The sequence below is a fragment of the Pseudophryne corroboree genome, chromosome 2, assembly GCF_028390025.1.
Source record: "Pseudophryne corroboree isolate aPseCor3 chromosome 2, aPseCor3.hap2, whole genome shotgun sequence".
Classification (NCBI taxonomy): Eukaryota; Metazoa; Chordata; class Amphibia; order Anura; family Myobatrachidae; genus Pseudophryne; species Pseudophryne corroboree.
In genome coordinates, this window is record NC_086445.1 from 860,297,992 (window position 1) to 860,317,704 (window position 19,713).

Here is a 19,713-nt window from a genome sequence, read left to right on the forward strand (position 1 = left end):
TATATAAGCTGCTTAAAGTTGTGACAGCCGGTATGTGGTGACTGTCGAAATTTTCAGTTTGTTTGTTGTAGTTTCAGCTCAATATTGGTAACCATAACAGTAGGAGGTCATTGATGATATTTTCATCTGTGGTGTTACATTTAAAGGTTATTGAGTAGGTGGCTATGTTAGAACCCATGACAGAGCCAGATATTTGCAGAAAATAGATGTTTTCACATTTAAAATAAACCAATGTCAAGATAACCAGCAAAAGGTTAATATATAACTTGTGAACAAGATAGTGGAGAAAGGCATCAATGTAGATAGCCATTAGGTAAAGTACTGTAGTGGAATATCTGCCAAAATAATTGAGGAAGGTGTTAAAGGGTATTAGTGCTTTTTAGAAGCTGTGTAATAGAGCATTACATTTTGGATTTGCTATTGTTAGGTATTTGAACATTTCATATGAAATACAATCATTGTGAGGCTTTTCTGTAGCATCCATAAGGGAGCCAGTGCACTTTAAATTTCTTCACTGGGTGTGCTGGCTCCTCCCCTCTATGCCCCATCCCACAGACAGTTTAGAAAAAAGTGCCCTCAGGAGAGGATGCACATCTGTGCAGCTCCAGAGAGTTTTATTCAGTTTATTTTCATTCTTTGTTATTTTCGGTTTGCTGTTTGGGCAACAGCATACCTGCACCGTGGGAGTTAGGGGAGGGGATGGCCACCGGCCTTGTGAGGTGTCAGAGCCACTTTCCCGCTGCAGGACCACCGTCCTGTGAGGTTGTTTGTTCAGCAGGGCACTACCCCTTAGCTATCGCAATTACAGCATGCCGCACACCCCTAACATTAGCCTGAAGGTGACGACTGTGGTGAGTATAAACCGGGGGCCCCGCTAGGGGGGTCCCCGGTTCAAAGTGTGGCTGACATGCCGGGGAGGCATACGGGACCCGCTTATAGCCCCCTGTGTAAACTGGCTAGCGATGGCTTAAACTAGCACTTGTGTGATGTTTTTAAGCACTTTGGGAGATATTGCCAGTATAAAAAACTCTAACTCCGGCGCCATTGGGGGGGGGGGGGGGGGGGGGGAGGGGGAGGGGGGCGGAGGTACCTCAGAGCGGGACCAGCGGCATTTTGGCGCCTTCCTCTGCTTAATGCAGCAGCAGCAGGCACACACAGCTCCTCCTGACACTTAAGACACGCTGGAAAACTGGTACAGGGTGTAGCAAAGGGGGAGAACCACTATTGTACACAATCTGTGTCCTATTAAGGACAGTAAACATTGGTTTTCACTGTGATATAACAAGCTGACAGCCTCACTGGGGCTGTGTAGCTGGTGTATGCTGGTCTTCTCTGTCTCTATCTCCCTTTCACATAAGGTAGGGGCAGGCTTGCTAAGTATTACTGTCTGTGTGTATGTAACTGTGATTTACTGTGAACATGGGTAAACACAAACTGTGCAGTGTATGCCACACCAGATTCTCTCCCTTATCAACTGATTTTGTATCATGTGAACAATGCAGCCAATCTTCACAACTTAGTGAGGAGGCTGGGAGAGAGAGTCAAGAGCCTTCCTGGCTCAGTGCCATTAAAAATATGATGTCTGATATGTCATCACAACTCACTGCTAATGTTCAAAAAAACTCAGCTACTACAACAGGCTGTTGCAGACTTAGCTGCTAGAGCAGATGTTACACAACCACCCCTCTCTGAGGACCACAAAAGCGTGGTTTACCTGCCTTACTCTCTGATTCAGATGAAGAAATACAGGAGGATGGGGAGGACTTGGACCCCATTAGTGGGGATTCCACTTCTGCTCATGGTATTGAACCCCTCATTCTGGCTATACAGGACGTGCTAAAACACAGCAGTCACAGCAGTCTTTTTTCTTTACACAGAACAAGCCTAATGTCACTTTCCCTGATTCTGCAGAGTTATATGACCTATTTAAGTTAGCCTGGAAAAATCCAGACAAAAAATTCCAAGTGTCCAAAAGATTTTTGCACACTTTCCCATTTGCTCCAGAAGCTAGGAAATTCTGGGAAGAACCCCTGGGGGTTGATGTATTGTTCTCTCGACTGTCAAAAAAGGCGGTGCTGCCTGCCTGGGCTCCTTTACCATAAAGGACTCTGGGGACAGAAAAATAGAGACAACACTAAAGTCTATCTACACGGCAGCAGGTGCATTGCAAAGGCCGGTCATAGCGGGTTGCTGGATGACCCATGCCATTCATACTTTGGCTACTCAGATTCAGGAAGGCCTCTCCAGGAATATGCCTCTGGTCACTACGATGACTCTCCTGAAGCACATTCAGGACACTGCACACGTCCTGTGTGACTCGCTTAAGGATATGGGCAATATTAATGCTAGGACCTCTGCCATGGCAGTGTCAGTTCGCAGGGCCTTGTGGTTGCGTCAATGGATAGCAGACGCAGAATCCAAGCGCAGTGTGGAATCTCTCCCCTTTTCTAGGGAAATGGCTCTTCGAGGTTGAGTTGGATCCGCGGATTTCTAAGGTTACTGCGGGGGAAATCCACGTTTCTCCCCTCTGGGGCCCCGCCGGCTAGGCATTCCTGTCCAGGCTGTCTGTTCAGTCCTTTCTAACAGATTTTGCTCTAGGGCCAGAGGTGCCTCCAATGCGGCTAGAGAGGCACAAGAGGTAAGACAACAAAAACCTACAAACACCGGTTCTCAGGAACAGAGCACCAGTTCTGCTTCCACTAAATCCTCAGCATGACGGTGCCCACCCACCCCGAGGGGATCTCGGCTGCGTTACTTCAGCTGCATCTGGGAGAGTTCCTGCCAGGATACCTGGGTCTAATTTCTCAGGGCTACAAGCTGGATTTCGACTGTGCTCCTTCCCAACGATTTTTCAAATCAAGCTTACCAGCTTTGGAGGATACGCAAGTTACGTTGCAAGAGGCCATCCAAAAGTTGGCCCAGTCCCACGTCATTATTCCAGTACCAATACAACAACAGGGAAAGGGTTATTACTCCAACCTGTTTGTGGTACCGAACCCGGACGGTTCGGTAAGGCCCATTTTAAATCTAAAGTCCTTGAACCCTTACCTAAAGGTTTTCAAGTTCAAAATGGAATCCTTGTGAGCAGTGATAGCGTGCCTGGAAGACCAGGAGTTCATGGTCTCCCTAGATATCGAGGACGCCTATCTTTATATTCCGATTTGGCCACCTCATCAGGCTTATCTGATGTTTGCTCTACTGGACGATAACTGCCAGTTCCATGCGCTACCCTTCGGCCTGTCCACAGCTCCGAGGGTGTTCACGAAAGTAATGGCGGAGATGATGTTTCAGCTCCGGGCTCAATGTTGTCCCTTACCTGGACGATCTCCTGATAAAAGCAAGATCCAGGGAGCTTTTATTGCTCCGTGTCGGCCGCACTATCCAACTTCTGTCACACCATGGATCCTCAATTTACAGAAGACCCACCTGGAGCCAACTCAGCGGCTCCTGTTCCTGGGAATGTTACTGGATACTGTGGCCCAGAAGGTGTTCCTCCTGGAGGACAGGGCGAGAACACTTCAGGAGATGGTCTGATTTGTTCTCCGACCAGCTCGAATATCCATCCATCTTTGCATAAGATTGTTGGAGAAGATGGTTGCCTCATACGAAGCGATCCAATATGGGAGGTTCCATGCCAGAACATTTCGATTGGATCTCCTGAGCAAGTGGTCTGGATCACATCTTCACATGCACCGGATGATACGGCTGTCACCTCAGGCCAGAATTTCCCTCCTGTGGTGGCTGCAGTCTTCCAATCTCCTGAAAGGCTGGAGTTTCAGGATTGGATCTTCCTGACGATAGATGCAAGTCTGAGAGTAGGGGGTGCTGTTACCCAAGGGGTTCAGTTCCAGGGCAGATGGCCAGCCCATGAAGTCCTCTTTGTTCAACATTCTGGAACTTCGAGTGATCTACAATGCTCTGCTTCAGGCCTCTCCTCTACTCTGGGATCACGCGATCCAGGTACAGTCGGACAACTCTACAGCTGTGGCGTACATCAGTCGGCAAGGAGGGACAAAAAGCAGGGCCTGTATGTGCGAGGTGTCGAAAATACTCCTCTAAGCAGAAAGAAATGCAAGAGCAATGTCCGCAATCTTCATTCTGGGAGTGGACAACTGGGAAGCGGAATTCCGGGTGAAGGTCGTGACGACTCGGGGTGAGTGGGGGCTGCACCATCAGGTGTTTCAGCAGATCATCAACCGGTGGGGCTGCCCTCAGATAGACATGATGGTTTCTTGGCTCAACAACCAGGGACCCTCAGGCGAGGGCAGTGGATGCACTTGTGTCGCCTTGGCCTTACCGGCTGGTCTGTCTGTTTCCACCGATTCCATTGCTCCCAAGGGTGCTCAAGCGAATCAGGAATCAGAGGGTCCAGGCAATTCTGATTGGTCTCAGAGGGCGTGGTACGCGGATCTTCTGGACATATCCGTCGAAGACCCTTGACCTCTACCACTAAGAAGAGATCTTCTACCCGGACTTACTGCGACTTCATTTGATGGCATGGAGGTTGAGCGGAACATCCTAGCTCACAAGGGCCTTTCCAAAAAGGTTATTGCTAACATGGTTCATGCCAGAAAACCTGTGACGACAAAGCACTATCATCATATTTGGAAGAGATATATCTCTTGGTGCGAGGAATGCTCGTATCCGCCTGCGGAGTTCTACTTGGGACGTTTCCTCCGTTTCCTGCAGGCTGGTGTGGAAAAGGGATTACGTCTGGGTTCCATTAAGGTCCAGATTTCAGCCCTCTCAATTTTCTTCCAGAAGATAAATGGCAGTGTTGCCAGAAGTTCGGCCTTCTTGCAAGGTGTACTTCACATTCAACCTCCTTTTGTGCCGCCTACGGCACCCTGCGATTTGAATGTGGTGTTGGAATTCCTACAGTCCTCCTGGTTTGAACCTCTGATGACGGTAGAAGACAAGTACCTCACGTGGAAGACGTTTATGTTATTGGCCCTGGCTTCTGCTAGGCATGTCTCAGAATTAGGGGCCTTATCATGTAAAAGCTCTTGGTCTTTTACGAAGATAGAGCGGAGCTCAGGACTAGGCAGCAGTTCCTACCAAAGGTTGTCTCTGAGTTCCACTTGAATCAGCCTATTGTGGTTCCGTCAAGTTCTGGCACTTCTGCTCCTCCGGAGGCATTGGATGCTGTGTGAGCCTTAAAGATCTATGTCAAGTGAACAGCTCCGATCAGAAAGATGGATTCCTTGTTCGTGCTCTATGATGTGCAGAAAAGGTGCTGCCCTGCTTCTACAAGTTTGATACCCTGGTCATAGAGGATACCCAGTTTGGGCAGGCGGTGCTGCAGAAGTCTCCGCTCGTTCCTGCCCTTTCTGGAAGTTTTGGGACGTCTGTTTGGTTACCAGCTGTTGCTGGTTGTTTGTTTGTGTTATGCTGGTGTATAAATCTTACCACTCTTGTTGTTACATTCCTTCTCTCAAATATGTCCTTTCTCTTTTGGCACTGTTGTACCTATAACTGTCTGTGGGAGGGAGCATAGAGGGGAGGAGCCAGTACACCCAGTGAAGAAATTTAAAGTGCATCTGCTCCTTTGGACCCTGTCTATACCCCGTCGTACTAAGTTTCCCCAATATCCCTTATGGACTACGAGAAAACGATTTACCGGTAGGTAATTAAAATCCTATTTTCTGTAGAGGGGTGTGAATAATTTTCTTGTAACTATGCAGTCAAGGAAATTTTAAATAGGTACTAAAGCTGAATGTTTCTGCAGCATACATTACACGCAAGTCACCATTGGCGAGGCATTTAGCTGCATCCCATTCAGCTTTGGATAACTGTGATCATTTACAGTGATAGTACTTGAAGGATGAAAGCCTAGTTTGTAGAATATTTTCTTGTCTCTTTGCCATGAATGGTTTAGGCTTAACAAATAGCATGGAAGAATTTTTATAATACATGTAACATTCTTTACATCCATTTACAAGTCTACATGAAATTAAAGTGCTTAAAAGGTATTTGGACAGGCTCTGCTTTGGAACCTTGTGTTTAATGCTGGTTCTAACACAAAGTGGCTGAGTTTATGGCAGTGATTACAATGTGGAGGTTGTTTTGTCACTGGTTGACTGTGCCTCATTTATAAAAAGATAAAATGGGGTAGAGAGATTTTCAGTGGAGTTGCTAGAAATAAGGTCAGACATCACATTCAGTCTTGATAATGACTAATTGAAGATTTCTCATGGGCCATACACACTTGCTGATAATGGTGATCGATATGAACGATAAATCGTTCATATCGGGCAGTGTGTATGCATCAACGATGCACGGCCCTGCGATTGTTCATCGTTAATCTATCCTCGTTTATACATGCCAGTCAATTTGGACGATATAGATGTATGTACTCTCATATTGTCCAAATTGGCCATCGGTATCGTCCAGTGTGTAGGCAAAAAAATTTGGCGGAAAAATCGACCATCGATCATATCGTTGGTCAATAAAATTGCTAACATTGCCCAGTGTGTAGGGCCCATTAAAGTTTCAGTTTCAGTAGGTGTCTTAACACTAGCAGCACAACTAGAATATAGGTGTTCCGGCAGCTCGATCTCTAATGGGATTGTTGGCATTTGCGTCCCTACTAATAGCCATGACAATAATACCCCTTTCACATCGCACTGAAAACCCGGTACCGACACGGCATATTGCCGTGTCGAAACGGGTCCGTGTGCGATGTGAAAGGTCCAATTGTGAATTAGCGGGTCGCCTGACCCGGTAATTCAACCCGGTAAAAAAGAAGGGTTTTACCCGGGTTGATTACCGGGTCAGGTGCGGTGTTAATGGGAGCCGTGTCGATGCGACACGGTTCCCATTCACAGCATAGGGAGAGGCGGCGCAGGAGATGAGCTCATCTCCCAGCGCCGCCTCCACCACCGCTGCTGCTGCTCCCTCCGCTGCTATGGCAACCGACCCGGTATATTGCCGGGTCGGAAAGCCAGCAGCGGAGCGCAAATGCCGGATCCCACCCGGTAAGTACACGTTTGTCTTACCGGGTAGGATCCGGCATTTGCGGTGTGAATGCGGTATAAAAGGAACATATGCAAGACCAGTTTTTCATTCCGTATACAGTATTCCAGTTCTGTGTAGACATACTGGCCTTGCATTAGCTGAGACCATGTGGAAGCCACCTTCACTTTAAAATGTTCTCAATACTGTAGAATAGGATTGTGTCTGCCCATGGTGTCATGTGCGAGTATAGTGATAACTATTAATGGAAGAAGCTTACTGTCAATAAGGTTTAATCTAAAGCAAGTCTGATACAGTGATATTGCCTGTTTCTCTCATTTATGTTGACAGTCCTCCTTTTTATCTTCCCCATCTAAGCATATCTGGCTAGACTTAAACCTTAAGACAGGTCAGAGTAGAACGTCTTCCTCTCTGCCCATACTGCTACTTTAACCTTCCCAATGCCAGATTAGTATGTGAAATGCTCTTAGCATAGGAGGTTTTGGGCTGTGAACTGGTCACTGGTAATGCATATAAAACGCTTTTACTTATCAAATGTACAGGATATCAACAGCTTCATCCTTGTATGTGTCACAAAGATTACTACTGGTGTTGCTTCCGTATAAATGACCTTTTGGAGCAAAGTATTTCAGATAATTAATCCTCTAATTGTTTTGCTGCAGGTGCAGATAACAGTTCAGACACTGAAAGTGCTCCATCTCCTTCACCTGTGGAAGGGGCTAAACAAGCAGATGAAACACAAGACAGAAGCACTTCTGCTTCATTAACTACAGCCCCTTCCCCCGAGCAAGACCCTGCTTGCAAACCAGCATCCACTGCATCCCCCTCCACTGCTGCACAGAATGTAAAGACACCTGATAATCAGTACCCAGAGCTAGAGGTAAAGGAGGAAATAAACACTGAACCCGAGGAGGCCATGCAGCTGGAGGAGAGGAGTGAGAGTACAGAGCCTAAACCTGTTCCCAGCCTCCAAGTTAATACCAAAGTGGAACCTGTTGAAGCAGAGGTGAAGCTACCAGATGGTGCCCAAGTGAAAATAGAGGAAGATACCAAAGACAGAGAGCTAGAAAGAAGTAAGGAAAAGTCAGAACCTGCAGACATGCAGTATGTCCCCAGCCAGATCCCAACACACTTAAGGCCAGAGTCTCACTCAGACAATGACTCCAGTGCCACATGTAGCGCAGATGAGGAAGTAGATGGAGAGCCTGACAGGTCAAGGTGAGTATGCGACTCCTGAGTAATGAACAGTATCCTATAGAATGAAGTATCATACTTAAAGAGTGCAATAAATGTCCAGTGTTTTACAGCTTTTTTTTGTTTTTTTCAGAGTGTATAATATGGATTCTAAACCTTCACTGTTAAACCCAACTGGAACAATTTTGATATCTCCTTCCATGAAGCAGGGAGCAATGGATCTGCAGCAATTACACCACCGTGCTGCTGTCATACCACCAATGGTAAGTGTCCAGAAGACTGTGTGGAATGGTAACGTAGATACAGCTGTTCTCATCTTGGATTGACCTATTTGCAGTCTATTAACTTTTTGTTTTTTGTTAATGTACTTCCAGGTATCTTGTAGTCCATGTAATATACCAACAGGAACACCTGTCTCTGTAAATAGTCACTTTAGTTTGTACCAGCAACATCTCCGATCATTGCATGAAAACAACTTTTTAGAAGAGCAAAGGCAGAGGCAGGAACAGCTCAATATGGAAAGCAGGAGATCGGCCAGTCCAGCCAAGAGTCCAAGCATTGAATGGGAAGGTAATTATATAGTCCTATCTAAGGATTAACATTGCTCAACCAAGAGAACATGTTTTCCTTCCGGAATATGGGGGTCACTTGCAACAGATTTTGGGGAATATTCAATTACCCCAACTTGCTGTCGGGTGTAATGTATAGCCGGGGGGGGGGGGGGGCTTGCTATCTAAATTAGCCCTGATAAGCCTCCAGCAGGCGAAGCAAAATCCCCGAAAACGGGGCTATTTCATCTGTAAACACATAGATTTCACTGAACCTGTGTGTTTTCGGGTGAAAATACACTTTTTACCGGCCGATTAAATCAAATAGGCCGAAAGCAAAACCCGAAGAAACATCGGGCGTAATTTAATAGCCCAGTAAGACGGGGATTCCCCTGTTCACAAATGATTTTAAAAAGTATTGAGCTTTACTGGGCTTCTAATGTCTCTCTGATTAGTAAATATTCTTCAGATTATCTGTAAGCGGCTTTCTCTGTAGCTGGATAATTTCCAGTATCTGGAAGCATTGGCAGCAGTCAGCTGTTCACACCCTTAAATAGTTCCTCTGGCTTTGGGCTGCTAAAGGCTACCTGCCAAACAGAGGATTTTCTCACACTAACCTGCAGGAGTGGGCACAGCCACCGCTATATTGTGGACCATGGACGTTTAGATGGCTGCTAAAGTATATTAGACTTAATGTGTCTTCCTATGTACTGTAGCTTCATGGCAACAGAGTGCTTGCTGTTTACCTGTGAGATTTTCACATTGTAAAGGTGGCTGTAATGTTTAGAGGACGTCTCACAACAAAAATAAAGTGGTGACCAAATATTAGAAACCCCAACGTGCAGTCACCTAATAGGAAGGTTGCGCTACCATGTCATGTGCCGTGTCATAGCCTAACAGTATCTGGGCACTGAAGCACCAGCAGTAATCACCCCTCTCTAAAAGTCATCAAGGTCTCCTTTTGCAGCAATAGGCAACCAGGACAGTCCAGCTTTTTTAAATGAATGTGCTGGAATATTATTTGGATGATGTGTGAACCACCTATGTGTGAAACTGTGTTGCATATGCTTGGTGCCCCTACCTGCGTTTCCATCATTATCACGCTTCTGTACTATTGGAAGCCACACTGATCATCAGAAATCAGTTGGTATATCAATCATGCAAAAACTAATTATACGTAGAAAAACAACTTTTACCTACAAACGAGACCTAGAAGGTCCAGACATGGACGTGGTCTTCCTTTCCGCAGTATTTGTTATAGTTGTTCACAGAATGTTCTTGTGATTGGATGCTAGAACTTTCATTTAAATTGGTAATCTGTTAAATAAGTAGATCAGTCCCGAAGGAAGAGGCATGGGGATTTAAGAATGTTAAATTGCAGCCAGAATATCTCAAGAATTGGTAAAAGTATACTTAGAGTTTATGGAAAAGCAAATGCTGCATAGAGGCTTTTTAGTAGTAAAGAGTGGCAGCATCTCTCCCATTTATCTGTGCGATAGCTAAGTAGACTTAGAAGGTGACATCTCAATGTGAAAGATGGTTGAATGCGAGCAGTTACATGCTTTTGTATGCATTATTGTTGGTGTATACAGATGTGTTCTCATACTCTATTGCTGCAGTTGCTCCTAACGTCCCTTCTCAGTTCACCAGGTGCCATGCAACTCAGCGTACAGCAAGTTCTTTTCGCTCAAATGTGTCTTAATACTAATTTAAAAAAAACGCTTCATGAGACTGCACTGATTCATTCAGTATGCAATACTTGTGTATCTGTGTGCGACTGAATCTGTATTCAAAGTGGTACGATGCAGCAGCCACTGCTTTTTTATATGCCATCTTCCGTTGTGCTCCTTATATAGATTTGCATTTCAAATTAATCAGTGTAGTCTTGTGAAGCCATTTTGTTGCATCACTATTAAAATGTAATTTCGCAAAAAAAAAAACTCTACACCACTCTGCGCAGCTCACTTGCGCTATACATCTTGTGCTGCATGGCGCAGTCTGTGAGGACATATGTCATATATGCATCTCAGTCGTGATAAGCTGTGCTTTGTGCTCAGTTCAAAGAACTTGGAACATGCATTCTGTTGGAAGAGATGGGACAGTGTCAAAAAGACCTTTTTAAATGGTGCATTAATTCTTGCTAATTATTATTGAGAGATATATATATATATATATATATATATATATATATATTATAATGTTTACACAAATTACTGTGACTTGTTTTGGCAGGAAAATCTGTGTATATGCCTTATGCTGCTGAAGTCAAGCGTGCACTGGAACATGAAGCTCAAATGCAAAATGCTGCACGGTCCGTTTCACCATACAGAATGTCCCCACGAGATGTCGGCAAAGCTTCTCCGCAAGCAGACCTGAATCCTGTCCGTTATTGTGTTCCCCCAGGTAGTACTGCCAGTACCACACATGCAGTCAGACTTTATCCTCCGCTTCAGTTATTCTCTCTATGGAGTTGCTGTGCATTTTCTCTCCCTGTAACTCTTCCATGTTTACAGGAGAACTCTATTGGGGGAATTCAATTGTTTGAAAAGTCGGTTGGGTGTGTTTTTTCCTATCTATTAGATAGGAAAAAACAGACGCCCAACTGACTTTTCAAACAATTGAATACCGCCCAATGTATTTAATTGCAAATTATTTTATTTTGTATTTTTTGTTTTGGCCAAACAGAAAATTTTATCTAAACACTGCAATAGTTCAAAACAAGTCATCATGGAGCCCTAACAATGCATGTTTCTGCAGCAGGATACATTGGTTTCCACAGGAAAACATCGGGGTGTAGAGTGGATCTTGATCCAGAGGCACCAACAGGCTAAAGCTTTAGGCTGTCTCAGGATGCATTGGGGCCTCCTCTATAAGACCTGCCTCTAGGCACTGGAGCTCAGTTTTTAAATTGGTGCCTGCAGATTATCTAGCCAGCCAGATTGGCAGATGGCCTGCCAAATAATTGTATAGTGCAGGCCTGGCCAACCTGTGGCTCTCCAGCTGTTGTGAAACTACAAGTCCCAGCATGCCCTGCCACAGTTTTGCTATTAGGGGATGATAAAACTGTGGCAGGGCATGCTGGGATATGTACTTTTACAACATCTGTAGAGCCACAGGTTGGCCAGGCCTGGTATAGTGTATGCCCATCTTAAGTCCCTGGTCCACGACCCTGCTCCCAACCAGGGTCATGGAGCTGAGACCTTGGAATATGCCAGCTTGGTAGACCGGGCAAATTTCCAGGTCACTTGTCTGAATGCGCCATAACAAATCTCCTTCGTGATAATTATTGATTATCCATAAATATTGAATATATATGGCAGCCAGGCAGTAAGATAATATTTTTATGCATGAATTGTGTCGGCATGGTCTGACCGTACCACCATGGTCTGATTGCAGCCTTATTATCTACATTGTTTTATAGTAACAGCGCCTTGGGTTATTTATCAAAGCCCAGAGAGAGAGAAAATTGTAAGAAATAAAGTACCAGCCAATCAGCCTCTGCTTAAAGTTTTACAGCCTGGATCTAAAATAGGACAGGAGATGAATAGTTGATACTTTATCTCTCACAATTCTATCTCTCTCCAATCCCTGATTTAAGAAGAAAGTGTAATGAAAATATGACAAACTGGGATCCATATTATTGAAAAAAATTAAACAAACATTGAAGAGCTTTGAAACTAGTAGACCTTGTGACCATGTGATGAAGACACAATGGTGAGATTCATACTGAAAGTTATTATTAACCAGCTAAAGAGATATATAGTTGTCATTTGCTAGTGTGTGTGTTATAGACTGGACATCACAGTTTCCTCCTGTGTATCAAACAGGATGCAGTCACGTTACCAGCGGTCGGGATACCGGATGTCAGTATACCGCGCCGGAATCCTGACCGCTTGCAATGGTGACAGTCTAAATACCGACACACATGGACTATCCCATTCGTGGGTGTCTACGCCACCCATAGAGTGGGAATAGAACCTGTGGTGAGTGCAGCGAGCCACTGAGCCTGTAAGGGGCTTCGTTGTGCTCGCCCCCTCTGTTAGATGACCTATTCAAGCTGGCCTGGTAAAAAATCCAGACAAAAAAATTCCAACTGTCAAAAAAGTTTATGTGCGCTTTCCCATTTGCTTCTGATGGCAGCACATTTTGGGAGGAACCCCCAGGGGTTGATGTATCAGTTTCTCGACTGTTCAAAAAGGCGGTGCTGCCTGCCCCGGGCTCCTTTACCATTAAGGATCCTGGGAATAGGAAGATAGAGACTACTCTGAGCAATGAGAAAGGCAAGTCAGATGCTTGGTTGCATAGGGAGAGGAATCGGTAGCAGGAAAAGAGAAGTAATAATGCCACTGTATAGGTCATTGGTGCGGCCTCATCTGGAATACTGTGTCCAGTTCTGGAGACCATATCTCCAGAAGGATATAAATACATTAGAGAGTGTACAAAGAAGGGCAACTAAAATGGTGCATGGCCTACATCACAAAACTTACCCGGAAAGGCTAAAAGATCTTAACATGTATAGTATGGAGGAGAGAAGGGAAAGGGGAGACATGATAGAAACTTTCAAATATACCAAAGGTTTTAACAAAGTTCAGGAGGGAAACTTTCTTCAAAGGAAGAGAAGTATTAGAACTCAAGGACATACACTGAAACTGGAGGGAGGCAGGTTCAGGGGAAATTTAAGGAAAAATTATTTCACAGAAAGGGTAGTGGATAAGTGGAATAGCCACCCAAAAAAGGGTTGAGATTACCTAAAGGATAAAAAAATGGGCAGATTAGATGGGCCAAGTGGTTCTTATCTGCCGTCAAATTCTTTGTTTCTATATTACACTCAAATCTATTTACATGGCAGCAGGTGTATCACAAAGGCCGGTCATTGCGGGTTGCTGGATGACCCATGCCATTCATTCATGGGCCACTCAAATTCAGGAAGGCCTGGTCACTATGGTGACCCTCCTAAAGCACAATCAGGACACTGCACGTGTCCTCTGTGATTCGCTCAAGAAAATGGGGAACATTAATGCTAGGACTTCTGCAATGGCAGTGTCGGCGCAGGGCCTTATGGTTGCGTCAGTGGATAGCGGACGCGGAATCCAAATGTAGGGTGGAATCCCTCCCCTTTTCAGGGGAATGGTCATTGGGGTTGAATTGGATACCTGGATTTCCAAAGTTACGGCTGGGAAATCCATGTTTCTCCCCTCTAGGGCCCCGCCGGTGAGACGCTCCTACCCAGGGCAGTCTGTACAGTCCTTTTGGTCTCACAGATTTCGATCTAAGGCCAGAGGTGTCTCCAATGCGACTAGAGGCACCAGAGGTAAATCAAGAAAGCCTGCAAGCTCCAGCTCTCAGAAACCGACCACCAGTTTTGCTTCCACTAAGACCTCAGCATGAGGGTGCCCACCCGCCCCGAGGGGATTTCGAGGTGGGAGCTCGACTGCGTCACTTCAGCCGAGTCTGGGAGGCTTCCTGCCAGGATACCTGGGTCAGGGATCTCGTTTCTGAAGGCTACAAGCTGGAGTTCGACAGTACTCCTCCCCAACGATTTTTCAAATCAAGCTTACCAGCTTTGGATGATATGTACGTTTCGTTGCACAGGCCATCCTAAAGTTGGTCCAGTCCCACGTCATTGATCCAGCACCAATACCGCAACGCGGCAAGGGTTATTACTCCAACCTGTTTGTGGTACCGAAACTGGATGGTTCCAACTTCTGTGACACCATGGATGAATCTTCAACTTGCAGAAGTCCCACCTGGAGCCGACTCAGCGACTCCTGTACCTGGGGATGTTGCTGGATACTGTGGCCTAGAATGTGTTCCTACCAAAGGACAAGGTGAGAACGCTTCAGGAGATGGTCTGCATGGTACTCCAACCTGCTCGAGTGTCCATCCATCTTAGCATAAGATTGTTGGGGAAGATGGTCGCCTCATACGAGGCGATCCAATGTGGACGGTTCCATGCCAGAACTTTTCAGCTGGATCTCCTGAGCAGCTGGATCTTAAGATGCACCAGATGATACAGCTATCGCCCAGTCTAGGATTTCCCTCCTGTGGTGGCTGCAGTTCTCCAATCTACTGGAGGGCCAGAGTTTCAGGATTCTGGATTGGACCCTCCTCACGACGGATGCAAGTCTGAAAGGCTAGGGAGCTGTCGCCTAAGGGGTGCAGTACCAGGGCAGGTGGTCAGCCAACGAAAGCCTCCTTCTGATCAACATTCTGGAACTTCGGGCGATCTACAATGCTCTGCTTCAGGCCTCTCCTCTGCTCAAGGATCGGGCGATCAAGGTTCAGTCGGACAACGCCACAGTTGTGGCATACGTCAATCGGCAAGGGGGGACAAAAAGCAGAGCCTGCATGCGAGAGGTGTCAAATATACTCCTCTGGGCGGAAAGAAATGCAAGAGCAATGTCCGCAATCTTCATTCCGGGAGTAGACAACTGGGAAGCGGGCTTCCTGAGTCATCACGATCTACACCGGCGGGAGTGGGGTCACTACCAGCAGGTGTTCCAGCAGATCATCCACCGGTGGGGCTGCCCACAGACATAATGGCTTCTCATCTGAACAAGAAGCTTCACTGGTATTGCTAACGAACCAGGGACCCTCAGGCGAGGGCAGTAGATGCACTGATGTCGCCTTGGCCTTACCGGCTGGTTTACCTGTTAACTCCGATTCCGTTGCTCCCGAGAGTGCTCAAGCGCATGAGAAATCAGGGAGTCCAGGCAATTCTAATTGCCCTGGATTGGCCTCAGAGAGCGTGGTACGCGGATCTTCTGGTCATGTCCGTCGAAGACCCTTGGCCTCTACCACTACGAAGAGATCTTCAACGGGGACCATTCATCTACCTGGACTTACAGCGACTTTGTTTGACAGCATGGAGGTTGAGCGGAACATTCTGGCTCACAAGGGCCTTTCCCAAAAAATTATTGCTACCATGGTTCAGGCCAGGAAACCTGTGACGTCAAAACATTAGCATCATAGCTGTAGAAAATATGTCTATTGGTGCGAAGAATGCACGTATCCACCTGTGGAGTTCCACTTGGGACGTTACTTACGTTTCCTGCAGGCTGGTGTGGATAAAGGCTTACGTCTGGGTTCTATTAAGGTCCAGAATTCAGCTCTTTCCATTTTCTTCCAGAAGAAATTGGCAGTGTTGCCAGAAGTTCAGACCTTCTTGCAATGGGTACTCCACATACAACCTCCTTTTGTGCCGCCTACGGCACCCTGGGATTTGAATGTGGTGTTGGAATTTCTAGAGTCCTCCTGGTTTGAACCTCTGTTGATGGTAGAAGACAAGTACCTCACGTGGAAGATGGTGATGTTACTGGGCCCTGGCTTCTGCTCGACGTGTCTCACAATTGGGGGCCTTGTCGTGTAAAAGTACGTACTTGATCTTTTACGAAGACAGAGCGGAGCTTCGTACCAGACAGCTGCTCCTGCCGAAGGTTGTCTCCGCGTTTCACCTGAATCAACCTATTGTGGTTCCGTCAAGTTCTGGCTCTTCTGCTCCTCAAAGGGGCGTTGGTTGCTGTGCGAGCTTTGAAGATCTAAGTCAAGAGAACGTCTCGGATCAGAAAGATGGATTCTTTGTTCGTGCTCTATGATACCCACAAAAAGGGTTGTCCTGCTTCAAAGCAGTCCATTACTTGTTGTATTAGACTTACTATTCAACAGGCCTATGTGTCGGCAGCATTACCTGTTCCTCAGTCTCTAAAGGCCCACTCTACAAGATCAGTGGGCTCTTCATGGGCCGCTGCTCGTGGAGTCTCGGCCTTGTAACTCTGCCGATCGGCTACCTGGTCGTGGAAGAATACTTTTTTGTTAAGTTCTACAATTTTGATACCCTGGCCAAAGAGGATACCCAGTTTGGGCAGGCGGTGCTGCAGCAGTCTTTGCACGTTCCCTCCCATTCTGGAAGCTTTGGGACGTCCCCATCATACTAGATTCCCAGTATCCCTTATGGATGCTAGAGAAAATAGGATTTTAATTACCTACCGGTAAATCCTTTTCTCGTAGTCCATAAGGGATATTAGGCGCCCGCCTCAGAGTGCATTGACTTTTCTGCAGGTTCTCTTTGTATGGTTACCTGTTCAGCTGTTGCCAGCCATTGTTGGTTGTTCTATGTTAGTGGTGTGCTGGTATGTAAATCTCACCACTCTTTGTTATCATATTTCCTTCTCTCATATATATCCTTTCTCCTTCGGGCACGTTTTTACCTATACCTTCCTGTGGTAGGGGGCATAGAGGGGAGAAGCCAGCACACCCAGTGAAGAAATTTAAAGTGCACCGGCTCCTTTGGACCCCGTCTATACCCCATCATACTAGATTTCCCCAATCTCCCTTAAGGACTACGAGAAAAGGATTTACCGGTAGGTAATTACAATCCTATTTTTTCATTAATTTCACTTACACTATGGGGGGTATTTATCAAAGCTTGGAGAGAGATAAAATTGTGAGAGATAAAGTACCAACCAATCAGCTTCTACTTTACATTTTAAAGGCTGTGTTTGAAAAATGACAAAAGCTGATTGTTTGGTATTTTATCTCTACAAGCTTTGATAAATACAGACTCAATGCACACTCGTCAATTAACATTTTTGTGGATGTAAATTCTAAAATCCCAGACTGGATTTCTCTAATGCAAATACAGTACAATAAAGAAAAGCATTTTTTGAGGTCAATGTGCTTTTTGTTTTGCAGTAAATTCGTTATTTATAAATCTTCTGGTACTCATTGTACTTTGCAATTAGTGATATGTAATCATAGCACCTTCTAAATGGGGGTATTTATCAAAGTATGGAAAGAGATCTAGCAAAAACCAGTCAGCTCCTAACTGTTTTTTCAAACTGAGGTCCGGATGTATTAAGCCTTGAAAAGTGATAAAGTGGAGAGAGATAAAGTTCAAACCAACCAGCTCCTAACTATCCTTTTTCTCTATCGTCCTAGTGGATGCTGGGGTTCCTGAAAGGACCATGGGGAATAGCGGCTCCGCAGGAGACAGGGCACAAAAAGTAAAGCTTTTTCCGATCAGGTGGTGTGCACTGGCTCCTCCCCCTATGACCCTCCTCCAGACTCCAGTTAGATTTTTGTGCCCGGCCGAGAAGGGTGCAATCTAGGTGGCTCTCCTAAAGAGCTGCTTAGAGAAAGTTTAGCTAGGTTTTTTATTTTACAGTGATTCCTGCTGGCAACAGGATCACTGCAGCGAGGGACTGAGGGGAGAAGGAGTCAACTCACCTGCGTGCAGGATGGATTGGTTTCTTGGCTACTGGACATCAAGCTCCAGAGGGACGATCACAGGTACAGCCTGGATGGTCACCGGAGCCACGCCGCCGGCCCCCTTGCAGATGCTGAAATCAGAAGAGGTCCAGAATCGGCGGCTGAAGACTCCTGCAGTCTTCTAAAGGTAGCGCACAGCACTGCAGCTGTGCGCCATTTTCCTCTCAGCACACTTCACACGGCAGTCACTGAGGGTGCAGGGCGCTGGGAGGGGGGCGCCCTGGGAGGCAAATGAGTACCTATAAAGGCTAAAAATACCTCACATATAGCCCTAGAGGCTATATGGAGATATTTAACCCCTGCCTAATTTTTCTAAATAGCGGGAGACGAGCCCGCCGGAAAAGGGGCGGGGCCTATCTCCTCAGCACACGGCGCCATTTCCTCTCACAGCTCCGCTGGTCAGGACGGCTCCCAAGTCTCTCCCCTGCACTGCACTACAGAAACAGGGTAAAACAGAGAGGGGGGGGCACATTTATGGCGATATTTTGATATAACAAAGCAGCTATAAGGGAGCACTTATTATAAGGCTATCCCTGATATATATATAGCGCTTTTGGTGTGTGCTGGCAAACTCTCCCTCTGTCTCCCCAAAGGGCTAGTGGGTCCTGTCTTCGTTAGGAGCATTCCCTGTGTGTCTGCTGTGTGTCGGTACGTGTGTGTCGACATGTATGAGGACGATATTGGTGTGGAGGCGGAGCAATTGCCAAATATGAGGATGTCACCCCCTAGGGAGTCGACACCAGAATGGATGCCTTTATTTATGGAACTACGGGATAGTGTCAACACGCTAAAGCAGTCGTTTGACGACATGAGACGGCCGGACAATCAATTAGTGCCTGTCCAGGCGACTCAAACACCGTCAGGGGCTGTGAAACGCCCTTTGCCTCAGTCGGTCGACACAGACCCAGACACAGGCGATGACTCCAGTGGTGACGGTGACGAATCAACCGTATTTTCCAGTAGGGCCACACGTTATATGATTTTGGCAATGAAGGAGGCGTTACATTTAGCTGATACTACAGGTACCACTAAACAGGGTATTATGTGGGGTATGAAAAAACTACCTATAGTTTTTCCTGAATCAGAAGAACTAAATGACGTGTGTAATGAAGCGTGGGTTGCCCCTGATAAAAAGCTGATAATTTCAAAGAAATTATTGGCATTATACCCTTTCCCGCCAGAGGTTAGGGAGCGCTGGGAAACACCTCCTAGGGTGGACAAGGCGCTAACACGCTTATCTAAACAAGTGGCGTTACCCTCTCCTGAGACGGCCGCACTTAAAGATCCATCAGATAGGAGGATGGAAAATATCCAAAAAAGTATATACACACATGCAGGTGTTATACTACGACCAGCTGTAGCGACTGCCTGGATGGGCAGTGCGGGGGTAGTTTGGTCAGAATCCCTGATTGAAAATATTGATACCCTGGACAGGGACAATATTTTACTGTCGTTAGAACAAATAAAGGATGCATTTCTTTATATGCGTGATGCACAGAGGGATATATGCACACTGGCATCACGGGTAAGTGCTATGTCCATTTCGGCCAGAAGAGCTTTATGGACGCGACAGTGGACAGGCGATGCGGATTCAAAACGGCATATGGAAGTTTTGCCGTATAAAGGGGAGGAGTTATTTGGAGTCGGTCTATCAGATTTGGTGGCCACGGCTACAGCCGGGAAATCCACCTTTCTACCTCAAGTCACTCCCCAACAGAAAAAGGCACCG

The 19,713-nt window shown here is 46.1% G+C and overlaps 1 protein-coding gene across 16 annotated transcripts in view; it reads left to right on the plus strand.

The window, feature by feature from the left end:
- Positions 1-19,713, plus strand: part of NCOR1 (nuclear receptor corepressor 1) — a 426,430-nt gene that overhangs the window by 286,871 nt on the left and 119,846 nt on the right. For all 16 annotated transcript variants that reach the window (XM_063955846.1, XM_063955845.1, XM_063955858.1 and 13 more), the window contains 4 exons: positions 7,638-8,193; positions 8,303-8,432; positions 8,544-8,739; positions 10,950-11,120. In XM_063955846.1, the coding sequence (XP_063811916.1) occupies positions 7,638-8,193; positions 8,303-8,432; positions 8,544-8,739; positions 10,950-11,120 (1,053 nt within the window). The remainder of the gene's footprint in view (positions 1-7,637; positions 8,194-8,302; positions 8,433-8,543; positions 8,740-10,949; positions 11,121-19,713) is intronic.